We start from the raw sequence: 22,859 nt of genomic DNA on the forward strand, positions 1-22,859 counted from the left end.
ATAAAAAAAAAATTAATATTTTTTAGGACTAAAGTATTAATAGCAATAAGTGATGGTCTAAACTAGTTTTTGGGAAAAATAATTTGATAAAAACATATTTAAATAGAAGGTTGAGTTTTAGATTACTTAAAAACTTATTAGACCTAACAAACTAACTTTTTAGTTAAACACAAATAATACACTTCAGTATTACTGTATTATTTTTATAGTATTAAAATCATAATTTTATCTTTAAGTTTAATTACTCGGATTTTAAACGAGATTCAAATAAGTTATCATAAATGATATGTTAGATTTTAAAAAGACTTGTGAATTTACCCGTATAATTTTATTTGAAAGTTATTGAAATGAAACAATTTTCTAAAACATTAGGTATTTAAAGTGTTATTTTAAAAAATATTAAATATGTTTTTGTTATTAACTTTAAATGAAATTTGAAATTAGTTTCTTTTTCTTTGATGTCATTTTTGGTCTTCCAAATTCATAAATTCGTGAATTTAGTTTTTTTAACAAAATTTTATTAATTTTATTTAACGCTATAAACACATTTTATGATAACATTTAAATTGTTGATATCGTTAGATACAACTCGACTTCAATGTTATCATAAAACGCGTTTGAAACGTCAATAAACATAAATAAAGTTTAATAAAAAATTAAATTCATGTATTTTTAAAAACGATGAACTAAATTGATACAAAATTTTGAAAAGAAATTAACTTCAATTTTTACTAAAAATTAAAATCAAAAATATATTTATCTTTTATAAAAAAGAAAATACACTTGTTCTAACATAACTTTTTATCGTAGATCGATCTTTGTCCAACACAACTTCTATATATAAGCGTGCAAATTATATGAATCAAACGCAACTTTCATTAATATTTTTATTTTATTTTATTCTTTCTATTTTTATTGAAGTATAGTATTGGCATGATTTAGACTTAAATAAATATTGAAATTGTGAGCACAAACTCTTTTAATTTGGACAATTATATTTTGATATATTTTAAATTATTATGAAAGATAGAAAAATAAAAAAATAAAAAACACTTAAAAAATTGTCACCTCAAATATAAAAAAGTTATCAAAACATAATTCACAAAATATCATTTCTTTTTAGTCTCCCAAATTACCCTCTAGCTCAACAACAAACCCCTAACTCGCCCTTCGCTTCTTCCTCTGGACCAAATTTAAATCCATTTAAGCCATGAACTCACGCTGACCTTGCGTTTTTTCCTCACTGAGCTTTCTAACGCAACTGTTTTCATATTATACACAGTTCCAAAACCTCCATCTCCAATTATATTTGTCTTGCTAAAGTTTTATATGTTGCTTCAAAGACGTACAAATAAGAAACGCAAGTTGAATTTTTCTTAGTACATCACTAAACTAGAATAGAAGAAAGTTAGTTGTAATTCCCAAATAGAATTAATGAATCAAAATTGACTCAAAATATTAAGAGTTAGCATATAATATAATATTAATACTACTTTTATTCAATGAAATAAAGTACAATACACACAAAAAAAGCCATTATTTAGTTTCAACCCATTGAAGGGCGAACAAAGTGGCTACAGGACGATGCATACGAAGTAAACAAAGAAAGTTACAGTGAAACTCCATATTTAAAACCATTGTTGTTGGCCTGTGGTGAAATCAGACATTGCAACTGTTTGCACTACCATGGCAGCACCTATACTGAATTGATGTCACCTCCATGACTCGTCCACAAGAGCTATTCGGGCAAGTTATGGTGGCTAGAACACTTGAAGTATGATCATATGGGCGACTACCATATCTCTCTTTCACCACATCGTAATGTTCTTTGAAGGCTACATCAAAGGTTTCTTTCTCGAGCACTGTGTTTTTCCATTTCTCAAATTCAAGCACAGTTTGATACATAGGCTCACCATGACCCAGTAGCTTTAAGTTACGCCCTCTGCTAAGAACAACCCATCCCAGTGGATCTTGTTTAAGGCAAAGCAAGGTCCTCACAACTTCCTGAATTTCACAGTCCACTCTTCCCTTGCACTCCTTGTTCTTCTTCTTCCCATCAAGACCGATCCAAAATGAGGGTACATGGTCAGGGTTATGCTCCCCCAACTGATACCGCTCTATGTTAACGTCCACATTGTTGATCTCGTGCTTCTCGATCTTTCCAATTGCGTTCTTCATGTTTTGGACCCAATTACTGTCGTTACCTCCATAGATGAAGACGCAACTTGTATTATCCCTTCCCAACAGCTTAAGTGCAGTAACAAATTAGTTAGAAAACGATAAACTAAACCAAATGCAAACCATTTGATTCATGGATATAACTGTATGTTCGAATTAATGATTCTTGTAAGAAAAAATTTCCATGTTACATGCAATAATTGTATATTTGCGCTTACCTTTGCTTTGTCATCTGTTTTCTCCAATAAATTCCAAAACCATTTCCATTTTTTGTTGAGATCATCGGCGTCAATTTGCCTAAAAGGAAACGCTTCGATTTCCCATTCGAAAATAATCTGCAATGCGTTCTCATTCATTATCTGACCTTGAGGGTTGACCACGGTCACTATAGGCTTGCCATCGTATTTAAGTTTCTCCACTATGATCTCGTATCCTGGTAACTTTTCAAAGTACTCCAACACGTGCCATTTCATGTTTTTCTTCAAATTATAAAACTTCTCCCTCCTGATGTTGTCGGTGTTCCAATCATCCACAATGGGGATCCATAAGATTCTGAAATCACCTTTCTTGAAACCTTTTCTTTCTTCTCCTGCGTGCTCTTGCAATCTCCTGTATATGGAACTCAAAAGCAAAATCTCATCTCCAATGCTGTCGAGGCCCGAAATGAACAACATCACGTATTTCTGCTTGAACACTTCAATGCCCTGTTTGGTAACCAATACGTTTATTAGTTTATTTTAAATGAAAAATCTCTTTTTTGAGAACTTTTTTAAATTAAAGACTAATTTTCAAATATCTAAAATAAATTAAAGGGTAAAACTTGTCACAAAATTGATAAAAATAATAATTATTACTCTAAGTTAAATCTAATGCAAGTGTGTGGTTTAGCACTAACATTTTTAATTTGGACGCCGCCTTCAAATATTTTGGGTATGGAAGTTCCGCTGTCAGAAGCAGGAATGATCAGAATGTCCAACAGATCCACAACATCTTTAATTTTAGGATATCTAATATCGATACGGATTTTGTAATCTTGTATCCTCCCTGCAACAGATTAATGAAGACAATATCCTATCAGTATTTGAGATCAAATTCCAAAGATTGGATAAACAGAAAGCCTTTAAACTCAAATATACCTATTTCCCATCTGCCATTTTCCATATGGGTCTTCAACTTGATCACAATCTTATTAAGCCTGTCTTTAAAGTTTGATAATTTATGCTCCCTGAAACCAAAAAAAAAAGTTAAACTCAATTGCTTTTATATTCTGCAAGAGTGAACCTTGTCTTGTTAAAGTGAAACAAGGCGAGATTCTTTAAATAAATCTTAAAGTTCTGTATACTGATAATATAATTAAAAAATCATTCTATCAGAGTCAGATTTTTACTTCATTCTCTGCTATCTCCAGATTATGTAAATTAGTTTGCAATGAAAAGGACTTACGATATACCGACGAGGTTGCCAACGGAAGCAACAATGGAGGCAATTGTCCAGTAGACAGCAAGAGGGATCTCTTGCATGGCAGCTAACAATGAAGGCACTGCCTCTGTGTCGTAATCCATAGAAGACCATTTTGCCCACAGATTGATGTAATTTAGCACTTCCCCTAAAACTGTGACCAGATCAGTCATGTCTGCAGGGACCTTTCTGCTAATTTGAACTTGGTTAAGCTGCTTCAAAGAGTTCCCGAATTGATCTGCAACTTGAACCCGATCAAGCCGCCAAAATTCCCCATATTCCAAAGAGAATGCAGCTAGAGCTATCACCGCCTTCGCACCCCACGAGAACCCACTCAGTTGCTGAAGAATCTTCAGTGTTGTCTGGTGTGCACATTCTGGAGTCCCACGTGTGGTTATCATCTATTGCTCGTTTACCATAATCAATTATTAGCACCAAAAAAAAAAATTTCAAAAACTCCATAAAGTAAACTCAAAATATGATATATACTAATAACCTGACAGGAAAGCCGCTTCAGTGTAGGGAAGTCTGGTTTGAAACTTGTGACAGAAACCTGTGGCATATCACCACCCATGTGTTATTTGTTTAGACATGATGATGCCATGTGCATGATAAAGTTAAGGTGTAACAACGAACGAATTATAGATAAACTTTTAAACGCTAATTACTGCAGTTGCTGAAACTTGAGCTGAGGTGGAGTTGAGAATGTTGGAGACAAGGTTGAAAAGGACATCCCCGTCGTACTCTTTGTCGTCATTGACGTGAGTGAGATAAACCTTGTAGCGGATCTGAGAGTCTTGAAGCTCAAAAGGATTGGGGAGTTGGTCTTTCTGCTGTGGAGTGATGGCACTTGCAGATGAGTTGAGCAATGCCAATGCCATGGTGATTACTAATTTTGTATCTTCTGAGGAAGTTTGTGTTTGAGAGTAGAGGAAACCTTGTCTTGTGATGAAGATGCTATTGCTCCCATATTTATATACACAGTTTAGCGGGATAAAACAAAACACTATGTTGCCTCTGAAGTGGGCTAGGATATGAGCGTGAAACATGTGGAATGATGGGGATTTTCGGATATAGCCTCCACTGATTAGGATTATTGAGGAATGTGAGGCAAACTATGAGGGGGTATACTTTCTCTTTTAGATGAATTATTATTATTTACTAGAAAAAGAAATATAAAAGCCCCATAATACGACACTCAAATATATTTACAGGAAGAAAAAAAAAATATATATATATATATAGAGAGAGAGAGAGAGATAGATAGATAGATATATATAGATAGATAGATAGGTTTCTAAATGTGCATATAACTTTACTCTTCAAGCTCTATTTTTTTGTTTGCATCTTTCGTTGGTTTGCTTTCTTTCTTTTTTTAAGGAGTGTGAATTTGAAGGTCAAGAAACTTTCGCTTTTAATACTTTCATTAATTTTATTATAATTTATTTTTAAATTTTAGGTAATTTAGGTAAAGCTTAATCTGATTTAAAACTTGAATAGAGCTGCTAATGGATTATAAAAGGTGTACATGCCTTTTTTATTACTTTTTATTAGTGATTATATGACTTCATTAGTAATTTAAGTTTATGATTTACTTATGTTTTTACTCAATTAAGTTTTTTTTAGTATTCTATTAAATTAATATTAAAGTTGTTTATAAAGTCTTATATATAAAAAACTGGATTCATTGGTTGGAATTGAATGTATTTGTTCACAATTTGATTATTACTTATTTAAAATTAGAGGTCATCTATTTGAAATCTGAGCTTCGTGACGGATGCGCTTTGAGATGTTTGAATAGATTTTTGTTGTATTTAAGATGACGAAATGAGATAGGATAATTTCTAGTTAATGATGGTATTTCACCTACAATTAGATGGGACAAATTCTCACAATTAGATCAAATAAACTTACACCGAAAAAATTAGTGGTGACTTAAATTCTCATTATTGCAACCCTGCCCTTTTGAAATTTCTAATCATTTTATGAATTTCAAATCTGTTTTGGGTACTTTTAATATATTTCAAATTTATTTTTGCTTTTTTATACAAAATATCCAACTTATTTTGTCATCTAGTGGAAAATGACAAGGATTGTGTATAACAATTTATTTCGACTTTACAAAATCATATGTTCCTAACAAGAACTGTGTATAATAAGTAAATGAGAATATGCTGTAAAAAAAAGTAAAAGGGGGTTATTAATTCATTCAGTAATAAATACACTTAACCAAAATTTAATATTTTATTTTTAAAAGTAGAAGGGTAATAACATAAAGTGTATTTATAAATTATATGTGCAATGGATAAACAAGTTTGCTAACAACCTCAAACTTTGGTACCATTGGTTTTTTATTTTTTTTTCTTGATTAAGCTCAGGCTTGCTTTGGCATTGTATAAATTCATTGATTCTCTAATGTCTCAAAGTATAAGAAAGGTTAAAAAAGAAATTAATTCGTTATAAGGAAGCTTCGCTCTTTTTCTTTATTAAGAACCCTTTTCTTTATGGACCAGTTAGCAATTGAAGTATTCTATAACAAGTGTGTGCGTTTTCTCTTTTGTATTATCCGTGTTCTTCAAGTTTGTTTGCATAATTTTCCAGTTATATAAATATATGTTTGTGTGCAGTTGAGGTGAGACACTTTGTTTCATCCATATAAATGCTACAGTCGTATGAAAAATTAAAAAGAAAAATGAATAGTTCGGAATCTATTGATGTCTCTTCGACTGAAGAAGGATTACAAAGGAGAAACTGTCGCAACATTCTATTGGATCGAACTACAAAGGATTAAGGGGTAATGATGATGGATTTTTGTCATTCTGATTAACGATATTTTCTTAATGTCAAACTATAATTAGAAAACAAAAGCCCAAAATTTAAAAAAGTTAATGTTAACTTTAAATTATGAAACATCATCTATCAAATTAAAAAAAGTTAATGATATTAACTTAAAAAATTTTAAATTTGGAATTAAAATATTTTCCATTTTGGACTAAAAACATATTTAATTTTATTTTTATTTATAAATAATATTTACAAAAAAATTCATCTTGTTTAGAAATACTTATATTAACTAAACAAAAAACTTAAAAAATACCAAGTAAAAATAATAAAAAACATATATATATATATATATATATATATATGCATAAAAATAATAAATAATACAAACAGTTTTCATATGAAAAGATTCACACATTTATCATTATTGCTGATTATGTTTTTTTTTTTCAGTTTCTTTTTCAATTAAAGAAGTAAAATAACTCCAGCATATATTTATTTTATCACTGATTTTCGTTACTTCACAAATAAATTGTGGATCAGAATAATATGGATTTAATTAAGTTTACTAAGTCGATTTTTTAATTCACAAAACGTAGTAATAAAAAAAAAGTCAATAGATGTATGTTGTGTTACTAATATAGTTGGGGTACAAAATTTTGATTCAATTATTTTTTTTTATCTATTTTTTCTTACAAAAATGTCAAGTTGGTTATCTAGGATTTTTTAGTTTCAATTATGTCCCGATTGTTTTAAAATTGATGCAATTTGATCTTTTTCGTTAAATTCCTTGAAGCGAAGCAAGAATTTTTCATCAAAATTGACCTGAAGATTATGTCAATTACACCAACAAAACAAACCATCCTTATTTATTCACAACTTCATTTTTGATGAAAAAATCTTGACCCAATTCAAGAAATTAATGAGAAAAGGACAAAACTGCATCATTTTTTTAAAAATTGGAACCAAATTAAAACTAGAAAATCGACTTAATATTTTTGAACGAAAGGAGGAATCAAAAGAGTAATTTCAAAATTTTTATAAAAATTAGTAAAAATATTTTATTTACTTCTTATAATAATTAAAAATAAAAATAACAATTATGTTATTATTATAATTATAAAATTAAATATAAATAACTTTTATAATTTTACTATAATTAATTTTCATTTATAGTGATTAAATTTAAAACAATAATTAAATAAAAAATAATTAAATTAAACAAATAATCATTTAAAAGATAATATTAATAAAATAACTATTTTTATTAAAAAAATGTTTAAAAGTTAAAATTAAAAAAGTTAAAACTAAAAATGGACAACAAAAAGAAAAAAAATTCCTTATATATACATAAAAATATATAAAAATTTATTAAAATATCAAATATATAAAATATATTAAAAATATTAATTTTTAAAAGATATATAAAAAATTATATAATAAATATATAAATATAAAAAAAAAGAGGGTGGGGGCATGGCCCCCTTAGTCTCTCTTAAGGTCCGACAATGTTTGATCAAAACTTGAAATTCGTTTTTGTCCGAAACTTCGATACACTTTGGTTCCTAAACTTTAAAAATAAATGAATATAATCATTTAAACTCAATTACGTTAACTTTTTTTTAGGTGTCAAACGCATTTCTCAACAAATATTGAACTGGAAATGTGTCAAATAGTGTAAATAATTCCAATACTAACATGAAAAACATTCGACGCGTCAACAAAAAATTAACGTAATTGGGTTAAAAGAACTATATTCATTTATTTTTAAAATATAGGGACCAAAATGTATCGAAATTTTAAACAAGGATAAATTCCAATTTTGAATCAAAGTTCTGAGATTTAAAACATGTTTAACCCAAAAATAAATTATACTTCTATGCTATGGAGGTGCTCTTTATTTTTAGTGAGAACTTGAAATGCTATACAACCTTTTTTTTAAGCTGGTATAAACTGGTTTCTTCCTTTTCCATTCCCTCTCCAATTAAGAGTTTCACAACCTCTTAGACGTAATTATGGACCAAGAATTTCCAAATTCAGTGATATTGCACAATCCTTAAATTTTCGATTTAGGTAGGAGTCATACACATAAGCGACAAAAACAATCAATATAAAGTGTTATTAGTAGAGTTGTTAAAACGGATAATTCGATTCAGTTTGGTTTGGTCCACCACGGGTTGATCACTTAGTGAGCCAACCTAATCTGACTTACTTATTAGTGAGCCAAAAAAAATTTAAATCCAGCCCGGCTCATCACGGGTTGGTGGGTTAAACGGGTCGGTTCACGAGTTCACTTAATTAAAAAAAATACAATTTTTTTTTCAGTCTAAACTAAATTATAATTCTAATCAAAATCCAAATAAACTTTAATACAATCCAAATACAAACCAAAATCACAAAAAATACAAATTATCTATATATTGGCTAAAAAAAACCTAACCTGACCCAAATGCAATGTCTAATTTAAACAAAAAACACTTGTGTGATCCTTTATTTGTGGGTTGGTAAGGTAAACCGAGTCACCATGGGTTCAACCTAGGTGAGTCGGGACAAAAATCAACCCGTATTAAAATTTGTAAGAAAATTTCAATCCAATTCGGCTTGAACCCGTGGTGAACCGGATTGACTCGCGAGTTCCAACCAATTTTAACAATTCTAGTTATTAGTTAATAAATAAAAAAAAATATACAATTTCTTATCATATTAATCCAAAAGTTCTTGAGGTTAAAGGATGTTAAATTCCTTCACTTAAATCAACCCTTGGTAAGTTTTCAATATTTAGACTAAATATTTAAAGACACTGATATACATAAAGTACGGTTTGTAAAAACCAGAATTTTCTGATTTAGAACAATAAAAAGAATGATAAATGTTAAAATTTTAATTTATACTTTAACATAAACAATAATTTTAAGTATTTATTTATTTGTAAAATTTATTATGTTAAAAAAATATAAAATTTTAAAGTCATCTATCTTTTTTTTTTTTGAGAGTCTAGTTGCTAGAAGGTGATTCATCAATTAAAATTCACTTTGAAGTTTTTCTTACATATATTAAATCATTTTTGAATTTCGTGAATTTTCAATATTTTATTATCTTATTATTATTATTAAGATAACGTATTATTGAACTAAAATATCTTCAAACTATTTTGAAATATTTCTATTGACTTTGAAATTGATTGTTAATTTTTGAATGGTTGAATTTTGAGATTTGTTATAAATTCAAACCATGTGTTGTCTTATTTCTGTTTGATTATTGATTTGTTTTTAGGTGTTATAATAAATAAATGTTTTGATTCATAAGTACAATAGACTTTTGCTTTGCATTCCATCTAAATTCGTATTTGAAAGAGATAATTTTCACATCAATAATTTTGTAATTTTATTTAAAAAAAAATCACGTAAAGTGATTTGACGGTTATTTTCGATTTGTTTACATGTAATTGTTGATTAACCATTTTGGTAAAATGGGAAAAAAGGGTCAAAAGCGCACTTAGAGCTTAACTGATCCGATGATAAATAAGAAAAATCTTTCAACTCGCTCAGATTGACATCAAGGTTGATAACACTTTCTAATGATTTGAAAATAACATTGTGTTGATCAAGTTCAACTTTGTCCATACTAAGGCGATCTAATTCATTATTTGTTCGATCTCTTATAAATTTATTATATGACTCATTGTTAAAAATATTTACTTAATTATTTTCTATTTAAATTAGATTTTTGAAAATATACATATTTTTAAAAATATTTTTTAATTTTAAAAATTAGTAATTATTTTAGAATTGATAAATCAAGATTGAGATAATATAAATATATTATATTTTGTTACATTTTGGTTATATATATATATATATATATATATATATATATATATATATATATATATAATTAATGGATCATCTATTTTGCATTTTTAAAGCGAGGACAAGTCTACAATGATTTTTTTTTTTATTTTCAACAGGATCTTTAATAATTCCTTTAATGTTTTTAATAATTTATTATTTTAAAGTTTGGTGGGAGATACTTTACTAAAAATCTTACGGTATTAAATATAAAAACTGCTAATTATAAAAGTTTACGACTTAAAAAAGAATACTATCAATGTCAATCATTGAAATCCATACTATCACACTAACATAAATATATTTTTTTATAAATATGAAATTCGTTTCGAATTACAGAGAAATTTATTTTCGAAATTTAGAACATAAAAGAAATCCATTTAAATTAAAATGCACGAATTTCGAAATCTGATTAGAGAACTTACCGAATTTAAAAATGTGGTTAAAGGAGATTTTAAAAATATCAAACGAATTTCAAAGTATATATATATATATATATATATATAAATTTTGAAATATGTTTAATATTTAGGATTTTGAAAATCCAGTAAATTCCTCGATTAGAATTAGAAATTTGGTAATTTCTTAAATTGGATTTCGAAATGGGTAAAATTTGATTTAGAAAGGGTTTCCCTTTTCTTTATTGGATTTCAAAATTCATTTCTTTCTAAAACGAATTTCAATTTAATTTAGTAACGAATTTACTATTTGTCAACCGGATTTACTAACTAACAACCGATTCCATTAACTATCACACATTATAATTGTTTCTTATTTTTTATTTGATACACTCATTTAATAGAAGATTTTTTTTTCTATAAATACTCCCCTTTTCATGTGGGATCTAATTCTCAAGGTGAAATTTAGGAAAGAATTGTGAAACCTTAAAAGCTAACTTTCAACTATTCTCGCATGATGGAAGTTGTTGCCATTTGAGCAACAGTTCCACATTTCCCTAAGCATTTTGTTTGATGCTTAAGACAACTTCTAAAAATATTTGGAGCTTCCTATCTTTATTAGAGCATTTTGTAAATTTTGTTCTGTTGATAAACCTCACAACATGCCACATAGTTCTTAATATCATTTTTATACTCATCTATTATATTTCATTCATCACTCTTTTGTAAGTCAAAAATAAAACAAAAATGTCATAGTATTCACAAATCATATAATTTCTACAGAATTATAGGAATTTGACCATGCTTATTATAAAAATTTTGAACTTAAAAAAAACCATTAATATCAATTCTTGAATTTATACTCTTCAGATCAAAATAAATGTGATATTCTTATAAATATAAAATTTGTTTTCCAATTAAAGTAATATTCATTTTTGAAGTTTGATGCATAAAGATGGAATCCGTTTTCAATTAAAATTCACCGAATTTTGATATCCGATTAAGGAAACTTTCGGATTTAAAAATCTCGTTAAGATGATTTTAAAATTTTCAAATGAAATATATATATATATATATATATATATATATATATATATATATATATATATATATATATATATATATATATACTTTTGAAAAAGTTAGAAGAAAAAATTGAAATAAAAATAAAGAAAATAATAATGGATTAAGAAAATTTAAAATAAAAAGTATTAAAAAAATTAAAGGGTAATTAACTATATATATATATATGAATTTCAAAATATGTTTAATACTTAAACAAAATTTTGAAATACGGTAAGTTTCGCTTATCGATTTTGAAATCCAGTAACTTCATTTAAGGGAATTTGATATTCGGTAATTTCTTTAATTTGATTTTGAAATCGGTGAATTTTAATTTAAAATGAGTTTCATTGTTATTTATAGTATTCCGAAATCCGTTTCTTTTTAAAAAAGTATTTCAGTTTAATTTAGTAACGAATATCATATTTGTTGTCCGAAATATGAACTAACAACTGACTCCACTAACTATTACACATTATAATTTTTTATATTTTTTATTTCATACACACATTTAATAAAAGGTTTTCTTGTTCTGTCAATACTTCCCCTTTCTTGCGGGATCTAGTCCTCAAGGTGGAAATGAGGAAACAATTGTGGAACCTCAAATGCTAACATCCAACTATTCTCACATGGTGTAAGTTGTTACCATTTGAACAACATTTCTACATCTCCCTGAGCATTTTGTTTGCTACTTAATACAACTTATAGAAAAATTTGAAATCAGTGAATTTTAATTTAAAATCAGTTTCATTGTTATTTATCGTATTTCAAATCCGTTTCTTTTTAAAAAAGTATTCCAGTTTAATTTAGTAACGAATTTCGTATTTGTCATCTGAAATACTAACTAATAACTGACTCCACTAACTATTACACATTATAATTTTTCTTACTTTTTATTTGATACACACATTTAATAGAAGATTTTCTTGTTCTGTCAATACTCTCCCTTTCTTGTGGGATCTAGTTCTCAAGGTAGAATTGATGAAACAATTGTGGAACCTCAGATGCTAACTTCCAACTATTCTCACATGGTGGACGTTCTTACCATTTGAGCAACATTTCTACATCTCCCTAAGCATTTTGTTTGCTACTTAATACAACTTATAGAAACAATTGAAGCTCCCTATCTTCAGTTATAACATTATGTAAATCTTGTTTTGTTGACAAACCTCACAACATACCACGTTGTTCTTAATATCATTTTTATACTCATCCATTATATTTCATTCACCACTTTTTTGTAAGTCAAAAATAAAACAATAATGTCCCATTATTGGAGAATCATGTAATTTCTGCAGAATGATAGAAATTTGACCATGCTTACTATAAACATTCTGAACTTTAAAAAAAACCATTAATGTCAATACTTGAACCGCATACTCTCATATCAACATAAATGTGATATTCTTATAAACATGAAATATGTTTCCATATGTTTCCAAAGTAATGTGAAATTCATTTTCGAAATTCGATACATAAAAGTGGAATCTGTGTTAAATGAAAATGCATCGAATTTCAAAATCCTATTAAGAAACTTACCGGATTGAAAATCTTGTTAAGGAGATTTTAAAAATTTCATACGGATTTCAAAATTTATATATATATATATATATATATATATATATATATTAGTCTCTTTTTATTGAGTTTTGAAAAAGTTAAAAGAGAAAAAATTTAAATATTAACAAAGAAAATAATAGTGGATTAAAAAAAATTAAAATAAAAAGTAATTAGAAATATGGAAGGGTAGTTAAATATATATACGAATTTCGAAATATGTTTAATACTTTATGGATTTTGAAATATGTTTCTTAGTAACGAATTTCATATTTGTCGACCAAATTTACTATGAGTCCACTAACTACTATGCATTATAATTTTTTTCTTATTTTTTATTTGATACACACATTAAATGGAAGGTTTTCCTCTTCTATCAATACTCTCCCTTTGAAGTGGGATTTCGTCCTCAAGGTGAAATTGAGGAAACAAGTGTTGAATCTCACATGCACATGCTAACTCCCAACTATTCTCACATGGTGGAAGTTGTTGCCATTTGAGAAGCACTTCTACATCTCTATGAGCATTTTGTTTGCTACTGAAGATAACTTCTGGAAATATTTGGAGCTCCCTGTCTTTGGTCAGAGCAGCATGTAAACCTTGTTTCTTGACAAACCTTATAATCTGTCATATAGTTCTTAATATCATTTTTATACCTATCCAGGCATTCACCACTAAAATCAAAATGTTCTCCTATTAGATGATAATATAATTTCTATAATGATTGAAATTTGACCAGGCTTACAAGGAAGCACCAACTATCCTTTAAATTATAGCTAATACTGAAAATCTTATGATAGTAACTAGTAACTACAAAAATTGCTTATTATAAAAATTTTGAGCTTAAAAAAATCATTAATTTCAATTCTTGAAATTCATACTCTTAGATCAACATAAATGTGATATTCTTATAAATATGAAAATCGTTTTCTAATTAAAATAAAATTCATTAAAATTCGATATGTAAAAGCAAAATCCATTATAAATTAAAATGCAATAGATTTCGAATCCAATTAAGAAACTTACTGAATTTCAAAATCTAGTTAAGGAGATTTCAAAAATTTCAAACGGATTTCGAAATTCATATATATATATATATATATATATATATATATATATATATATATATATATATATATATATATACGAATTTTGAAATATGTTTAATACTTAAACAAGATTTGAAAATTCGTTAAGTTTCCCTTAACTGAATTTTGAAATCTCGTAACTTTCTTTATCAAAATTTGATATTCGATAATTTATTTAATTGAATTTCGAAATCGGTGTATTTTCATTTAAAATGGGTTTCACTTTTCTAATCGAATTTCGAAATATGATACTTTCTAAAAATGAATTTTAGTTAATTAAGTAACGAATTTCATATTTGTTGACCAGATTTATTAACTGACAACTGACTCCACTAACTATTACACATTATAATTTTTTATTTGATACACATTTAATTGAAGATTTTCTTGTTATATCAATACTCCCCTTTTCAAGTAGGATCTAGTCCTCAAGGTGGAATTGTGGAAACAATTGTTGAATCTCAAATGCTAACTGCCAACTATTCTCACATGGTAGAAGTTGTTTCCATTAGAGCAACACTTCTACATCTCCATGAGCATTTTGTTTACTATTGAAGACAACTTATGGAAACATTTGGAACTCTCTATCTTCACTTAGAGCAGCAGGTAAACCTTGTTGTTGACAAACCTCACAACATGCCACATAGTTCTTAATATCATTTTTATACCCATCCAATATATTGCATTCACCATTCTTTTCTAAGTAAAAAAAAAAAAAACAGAATGTCCTCCTATTAGAGAATGATAGGAATTTGACCACACTTACAGGGAAACACCCGCTTTCCTTTAAATTATAGCTAATTTTTTCTTAAGTCATAAACAATTTGATTCTCACTCTTTGTTACTAAATCTTATTGACATGTAGATCTTGAGTAAATTTAGATTCACATTCAGGGCATTTTTTCACCATGCACTAGTGATGTGGTCACTAAATTAAATTGTATGGAAGGAGCATCAAGGACTATTCCCTTCTCGATCTATATTGAACATTAAAGTCATATTTAAGTAATTTAGTAGTCCATTTAAATTGTTTGTTAATTCGTGTTGTCCTCTGATAAGATATTGTTGCCACAACTGAGTTGCCATAAGTTCCTATTCATAGACTATTTCAATTACTCCCTCCCTCTAAGAGCTTTACTCCAAAAAATAATAGGTCACTTCTCTTGTAATAACACATTGTCTAACCCAATACTTGAAGTTTGTTTGTGTCCTTGATAAACTGCTTGGAAAAAATCCTGAACAACTAAAACAAGTAGTGAGGTCATGACAAATTTGAACTTCTCAAATGTTGTCCGAACAACTACATTCCATTAAAAAACATTTCTTCAAAAATGCAAACAAGGATTAAGTTATTGCTCCATAGTTCTCAACAAATTTTCTATAATAGTCCACTAACCCCAAAAATCCTCTTAAACATTTTACGTCTTAATGGGTAGTTAACAAAGTCATAACAGCAAAATGTCACAAGTATGGCCTTAATACCTCATTCATTAAGGATGAAAAAGTAGATGGGGCATTAGTCAATCTGAAAGGCATAATAAGAAACTCACAGTGATTCTCATGTGTTCTGAAAGAGGTCTTCTTAGTATCCTCATCTCTCAGCATGAAATTGATGGTAACCCGCCTTCAAGACGATTTTCAGCATAGTTAGGGTCAAAATTCAGTCGAATTCAATTAAGTCGACCCAGGTCAAAATTTGGCCGAGTCAACCCTGACCCAAATTTGGTCGTATTTAGCTTAGATGACCTCAAATGAAATTTGGTTATATTCAGCCAAGTTGGTTGTGATCAGAATTTGGTCGTATTTAGTTGAGTCGACCCCGATTGACTAATTCAGTCTAGTCAACCTCGATCAAAATTTGACAAAGTAGGCCCTGGCCCAAATGTGACCATATTTGGCCAAGTCGGCTTTGGCCAAAAAATTTTCCTTATTAGGAAAAATAGGCCTTGATCAAAATTTGATCGAATCTAGTCATGTTGATCTCAACCAAAATTTTGCTTAGTCAGCCTTGACCCAAATTCGATCATATTCGGCCACATCATCCGCTGCCGAAATTCGGTCGTTTGTAGCCAAATTTTACCGAGTCGTTCCTGATCGAAATTTGTATATACTCGTCCGAGTCAGCCCTGACCGAAATTCGTTTGAATTTGGCCGAGTCGATTCCAGCCAAAGTTTGGCTGAATTCGACCAAGTCGGCCTCGACCAAAATTCTACCGCCTCGACCAAAATTTGGTTGAGTCAGTCACGACCGAAAGTCAGTTGAGTCCATCCCATGTTAAAATTCGGCCAAGTTGGCCCTAACAAAAAAAATGTCAAATTCGATAGTGTCAGCCTTAAGGACACGATTTTTAGAAAATTCAATTTAAATTTTTTTTTATAAAAAATGGATTCTAGATTTTGAACTTGATCCAAATATTTGGATCTAGATTTAAATCTCAATCAAAATATTTGGATATGGATTTTAAAAAATTCAATCTAGTTCTACTGAAAAATGGATTTGGATCGAAAATCTAATCTAATTATTTGGATCTAAAATGGATGTGGATTGAATTATTAAAAATCCAATCTATGATCACCTTATCACTCACCATTTTTTCAATTTGTTCTTTTTGGTAATGAGGACATTTATATGGGCCACGAATTATAGACATTGGCATCATATAAATAGAGAGATGGCAATATTTTTAAATTATTGTTAACTTTTTTGTTATAATTATTTTCTGCTTCTAATTAGATAGATTCACAATATGATATTTTTAAATACTAAAATATTGTTCAATAATATTTGAAATAATTTGAAAGTTTAATTTATTTGTTTGTCAAGTTATATACGTTGATATTTTAATCTTTAATTATCATCTTTATAATAATATTTCGATAATCATGTGAACATTTTGAATAAAAAATAAATCTAGTCAATTCACTTCTATTGTAATGCTATAGATATATAAAATAAATTGTAAAAAACAAAAAACATTTGTAAGTGAGTCAATGAGTCAACTTATCAATTCATAGTAAATCGAGTTAAGTTGCAAAATTTCTATTTAATCAAAAAGTGAATCAAATTAAACTAATTTTTTTAACTCAGCCATTCACCTTATAGTTCGGAGAAATCTTATTATTAATAAAAGCTTGAGATAGAGCGGTTCTTGCTTCAAAATTCTTGGGTGTGTTACACATCCATTATTTTACATATATATATATATATATATATATATATATATATATATATATATATATATATATATATATATATATATATATTACTTTGAACATCAAAATGATCATTTGATGACAGTTATTATAGAAAATTATTGAAGTCTTCCCTCAATCATTTAGACAATAAATTTTGTCATTCAAGTTGTGACTTGAAGTTTGTTCATAAAAATAAGGCTTAAATAATGATTTAGTCCTAGTTTTTGTTTGATTTTTTCAATGTGGTTCTACTTTTGTTTTCTTCTTCAATTTGGTTCTAATATTCGTCAATTTTATTCAATTTGGTCCTTTCTCTAACACCGTTAAAATAGTTAGCGGAATGTGAATAGTAACCACCAAGTGTCATTTTTTTTCTTTTAATTTTTTTTAAATGTACACGTGTCAAGCTCATATCATGTCATGTGTCATTTTGTGATTTTTTAATATTTTTTTAATTAAAAAAATTCCACGTGTCAAGCCAATATCATGCCACGTGTCAAGGTCAATTTTTAATATTCAATTTGGTCCTAATATTCGCTATTTGTTTTCAATTTGGTCCTAATGTTTTTTTTTTAAATTTAGCATTTTTTTTCCTCTCCAAATTGAGACAAAATTTAATTTATATATAAATGTTATATGGATATTCTTATTAAAATGTATATTTTTATTAAATATTTTTAATTTAGAATTATAGTTAGTTTAAAATTAAAACGAAAAAAGTAATAATACCATTAATTTAAAATTTTAAGAGGTTAAAAATATTTAATTTTAAACCAACTCTAATTATAAATTAAAAATATTTAATAAAAATATGCATTTTAATAAGAATATCCATATAACATTTATATACAAATTATATTTTGTCTCAATTTGGAGAGAAACAAAAATGTTAAATTTTAAAAAAAAAATTATGACCAAATTGAAAACAAATAACGAATATTAGGACCAAATTGAAAACTGACTCTGACACGTGGCATGATATTGGTTTGACACATGATTTTTTTTTAAATAAAGAAATAAATTTTAAAAAGTTAAATTTAAAAAAAAATTAAAAAAATTAAAAATCACAAAATGACATGTGGCATGATATGAGCTTGACACGTGTATATTTTTTTAAAAATTAAAAAATTAAAAAATCACAAAATGACACGTGTTAGTTACTGTTCACATTCCGTTAACTATTTTAATGATGTTAACAAAAATGACCAAATTAAATAAAATTGACGAATATTATGATCAAATTAAAAAAAAGTAGGATCACGTTAAAAAAATCGAACAAAAATTAGAACCAAACCATTATTTAAACTAAAAATGAAACAATTATCTATTTTTAAATACTCATTTCGTTCAAATGATGTGAAGTCTCTTGCGATGAGAGCTTGTGATTAGAAGAAGTTTGTAGCATGAATAATTAGTCTCATTGCTTTAAGTGCAAGGTTCAATGTTTGGGAGAGAATTTCAATATTTACTTTCTTTCTAATGAAATAATATAATTTAAGTGCTAGTTTTGTCACTTAAGAGATATATTTTCACTGAAACATATTACCCGAACTTAAGTGAGAATTTTTCTCCATTCAATTTAGTCTAGTTGTATTTCCAACCAATCTAGTTAGTTTTTTCCATCAATAAAAAACTAAAACCAGTATAAATTAAGCATTGGATCTAATATTTTGCGAAAAGATAATAATATTTTAATTTATTTTTAACCTATTACTTCAATTATTTTTTAATTATTTATTTTAATTTTTTTAATGATATAATACGATAATTTAAAAATAATTAAAAAAAACAATTAAAATACATTATCCTTTATAAACACCGAAAAATAACAAGGAACAAATTAAATAGAAATGTAAATCTGGATAATACGAAATACATGTGCAGATGCGTAATTCATAACTTTATTCAAAAAAGAAATTCGACTACAGATGGACAAAGAAAAGAGAAAGTCTTATTCTGGCTTTGTCTGCCCATTAAAGGGGTAAACCAGGTGGGCCTATAGTATAGTATAGTATATCACACGATGCATAGTAAGCAAAGCAAAATGGGAGCAGAACTTCAAAGATGAAGAAAGAAGAAAAACGAAACCGAGACACTTCTTCTTCTTCGTCCAGTTGAAATTCAACAATTCAAAGCATCATCACGATGGCAGCACTTGTAGTTAACAGAAGACACCTCCATGACACGGCCACACGTGGGGTTGGGGCATGTGATGGTGGCTATGACACTTGAAGTTGAAGTGTAATCCTCGCATGGTTGAATGGCAGATATTTCTTTTTCCTTCGCATCGTAGTACTCCTTGAATGCAATGTCAAATCCTTCTCTCTCAAACACTTTCCCTTTCCAGTTTTGAAACTCCGCCACTGTCTGGTATACAGCCTGCCCATGACAAAGGTGCTTAATGTTATGCCCTTTGCTCAGAATGGCCCATCCTTGTGGGTCTCGTTTCAGGCAGAATAAGCACTTCACAATTTTTTGAATCTCGCAGTCCACAGCCTCTTGGTGTTTCTTGTTTTGCTTCTTCCTTTCCACGCCAATCCAGAAACTCGGAACACTGTTGTTGGGTTCACTCTTCCCCTTCCCCAGTTGATAGTACTCTATTATAATATCCGCACGCTGGATGCTCTCGTTCATTTTTATCCTTGACAGTTCGTGTGTGAAGTTTTGGATCCATGCACTGTTGCTACCTCCATAGATAAATATGTATCTGTTCTCCTTAACCTGATTCACATAGTAAACTTAATTACAACAAATGCTTCTTTAATCCCATTTTACTGACAAAATGAAAAATGTAGTGTACCTGCAGTCCAGGTGTTGCTTTTAAGATTAAATCCCAAAGCCACTTCCATTTTAGAGTGAGTTCTTCACCATCAATTTTTCTGAAAGGGAAGGCCTCTATCCCCCATTCAAAGATCACTTCCAGGGCGTTTTCATTCATAATGGCACCTCTCGGGCTCAACAACGGTGCAATTGGCTGGATCTCAAAATTCAACCTTTCTCTATCTTTTATTATCTTCAACCCTGGTAACTCGTTGAAGTATTCCACCGCGTAAAATTTGATGCCACTCTTCAAAGCTTTGAAGTGTTCCCTACTTCCCTCGTTCCACTCCTCCACAATGGGGATCCACAAAATCTTAAAATCTTCTTTCTTGAAACCTTTCGCTTCTTTTGGATCCTCTTGCAGTCTGTCGTACATTGAATTCAAAAGCGAAATCTCATCTTCAACGCTGTCTAAACCCGATATGAAGAGCAACACGTGTTTCAGCCTGAACACTTCAATGCCCTGTTTGTGGCATAAAAGAAATAAAAAACATAACATAATCATTCAACTAGGTCTCTCTCCATCCATGATTAGATTGCAACAAAACCCAGTTAATACTTTTATTGCAGCAAAAGTAACGAACTAACCTTTGTAACTAGGTTGCTCCCTTGAAATATCTTGGGATTCTCGGGCCCCTTTTGTTGAGGGTAGATCAGAGCCTTCAAAAAGTCTACAATATCTTTAGGCCTGTCATAGATGTTCCTGATGATAACGTAATCTCGTACATTGCCTGAACAAATAAAGACAAACTCTTATCTATACCGTTATAACAACCTTAATCAGTCTCCAAACTCCAAGGGATTTAAAGAACCGGAAACAAATAATTTATCAACCTATTTGCACACTGCAATTTCCAAGATGTGTTGTCAATTTTTCAACAGCAGCGGAAAGCCTGAATCTGTATTCTGATAACTTATAGCTCCTGATAAAAACAAACAATATAAGTTATATAATAAGATCAATGTTTTTCAGTTCGAGTCTCGAGTTAAAAACTTGGATATGAGATGAAAAGATGAAAACTTACGATACACCGACAAGGTTGCCTGTGGAAGAAACAGTGGCAGCAATTGTCCAGTATACAACAACAAGGATGGCTTGAAAGGCTTCTGTCAAGTCAGGTACGTCTTCTGGATCATAACCATCAGCAGCATACCTTGCCCACTCTTTGATTTGCTGAAACACTGTTACTGTGTACGAGACAAGTTCGGCAACAGCAGACACATTCCTGCTCTGAACTTGATTCAGCTGTCTCAACGAGTTTACAAGCACATCGTTTGTTTGAAACTGAGAAAGGTGCACGAAACTCCCGTACTCCAAAGACAGAGCAGCTATTGCTATCAGCGCTTTCGCATCCCAGGAGTAACATTTCAGATGTTGAAGTATCCACATTGTTGTCTGGTGTACGCAGTGCGCAGCAGCACGTGTGGATATCATCTGTGTCACCGCTTGTATGTAAGTGTCAAATTAAATGCTAACCACACCTATTAGATTTAGATGATCCAACATAACATATGCATAGAAGTTAACCTGGCAAGAAATCAGCTTCAGTGTAACGAATTCTGGTTTTAAACTGCTTGCGGAAATCAGAGATTGACTCTGTAAAACAATTAGAAATTTGAAAGTTAGCTGCTTCATCTATATTACTATTTTGTACAACTTCCTACAGTGCATTATGTTCTAAAAAAACATAAGGGACATTAAATTAAAAGATTTGTAATAATCAATCAACGACGCTATTTGTATTATCGAAAAAACTGAACATGATGAACGTTAGAAATAAAAAATGGTCGACAAAATGGATGGGAATTACCCGAAGGGCAATGTTGGAGACAAGGTTGTAAAGATTGTCTGTGTCGCAAATTTCATCGTCATTGAGGTGGGCTAGATAAACAATGTCGAGGATCTGATCGTCAGTAAGATCAAATGGATTGGGCAAAGAGGCACGATGTTGGATGGAAGCCGTGCCGCTTTGAGGAATCAAAGCGGTAGTTGAAGTTCCATTAGACAATGCCATGGTGATTCAATGTGAGAGTAGTATCCTCTTGTGTTGGTTTGTATTTGAAAGCAAATTATGCTTTGCCCTGGCATTGGTGGTGATGATGCTCAACTTATATATAAGGTGGAGTGCGTGTGAGTTTAAACTTAGCACAGTTGCTTAAGCACAGAGATATCTCAACTCAAGAAAAGAAAAGAAAAGGGACAGAAACAGAGACAGAGAGACAGAATAATATGTAAAGTAGCTTATGATACGGTGGTTTCTAAACGTGAAGCATGCTGCAGCAATGTGAAGTTCACAACATGTCCCTGCAGCTTTCTGAAGCTATCTCGATTAAAAGTGAGATCACAAGACTAAGGATATAATTGGGATTTTGTAGAAACCGCAGGGAATTTATTTATTTTTCTTGTGTCTCACGGCCAAACTTTTGCTTTTGGGAAAGATACACGATGATATGCCAAAAAAGAAAAGTGTTAT

The 22,859-nt window shown here is 29.3% G+C and overlaps 2 protein-coding genes across 2 annotated transcripts; both read right to left on the reverse strand.

Moving 5' to 3' along the window:
- Positions 1-1,479: 1,479 nt before the first annotated feature.
- On the reverse strand, positions 1,480-4,773 carry LOC114189897 (protein SIEVE ELEMENT OCCLUSION B-like). The gene is made up of 7 exons (XM_028078621.1): positions 4,305-4,773; positions 4,133-4,189; positions 3,622-4,037; positions 3,315-3,403; positions 3,074-3,222; positions 2,397-2,882; positions 1,480-2,247 (listed from the first exon to the last, which is right to left on the reverse strand). The coding sequence occupies exons 1-7, from the start codon at positions 4,683-4,685 to the stop codon at positions 1,660-1,662; spliced, it is 2,166 nt and encodes a 721-aa protein (XP_027934422.1). The 5' UTR covers positions 4,686-4,773; the 3' UTR covers positions 1,480-1,659.
- A 14,671-nt stretch (positions 4,774-19,444) lies between these two features.
- LOC114192797 (protein SIEVE ELEMENT OCCLUSION B-like) lies at positions 19,445-22,574 on the reverse strand. Its single transcript, XM_028082615.1, has 7 exons — positions 22,197-22,574; positions 21,914-21,982; positions 21,411-21,820; positions 21,220-21,308; positions 20,974-21,116; positions 20,366-20,848; positions 19,445-20,286 (listed from the first exon to the last, which is right to left on the reverse strand). Exons 1-7 carry the CDS (start codon positions 22,398-22,400, stop codon positions 19,687-19,689), a joined length of 1,998 nt encoding a protein of 665 aa, XP_027938416.1. The 5' UTR covers positions 22,401-22,574; the 3' UTR covers positions 19,445-19,686.
- Between the last annotated feature and the right edge of the window lie 285 nt (positions 22,575-22,859).

The sequence above is a fragment of the Vigna unguiculata genome, chromosome 7, assembly GCF_004118075.2.
Source record: "Vigna unguiculata cultivar IT97K-499-35 chromosome 7, ASM411807v1, whole genome shotgun sequence".
NCBI lineage: Eukaryota > Viridiplantae > Streptophyta > Magnoliopsida > Fabales > Fabaceae > Vigna > Vigna unguiculata.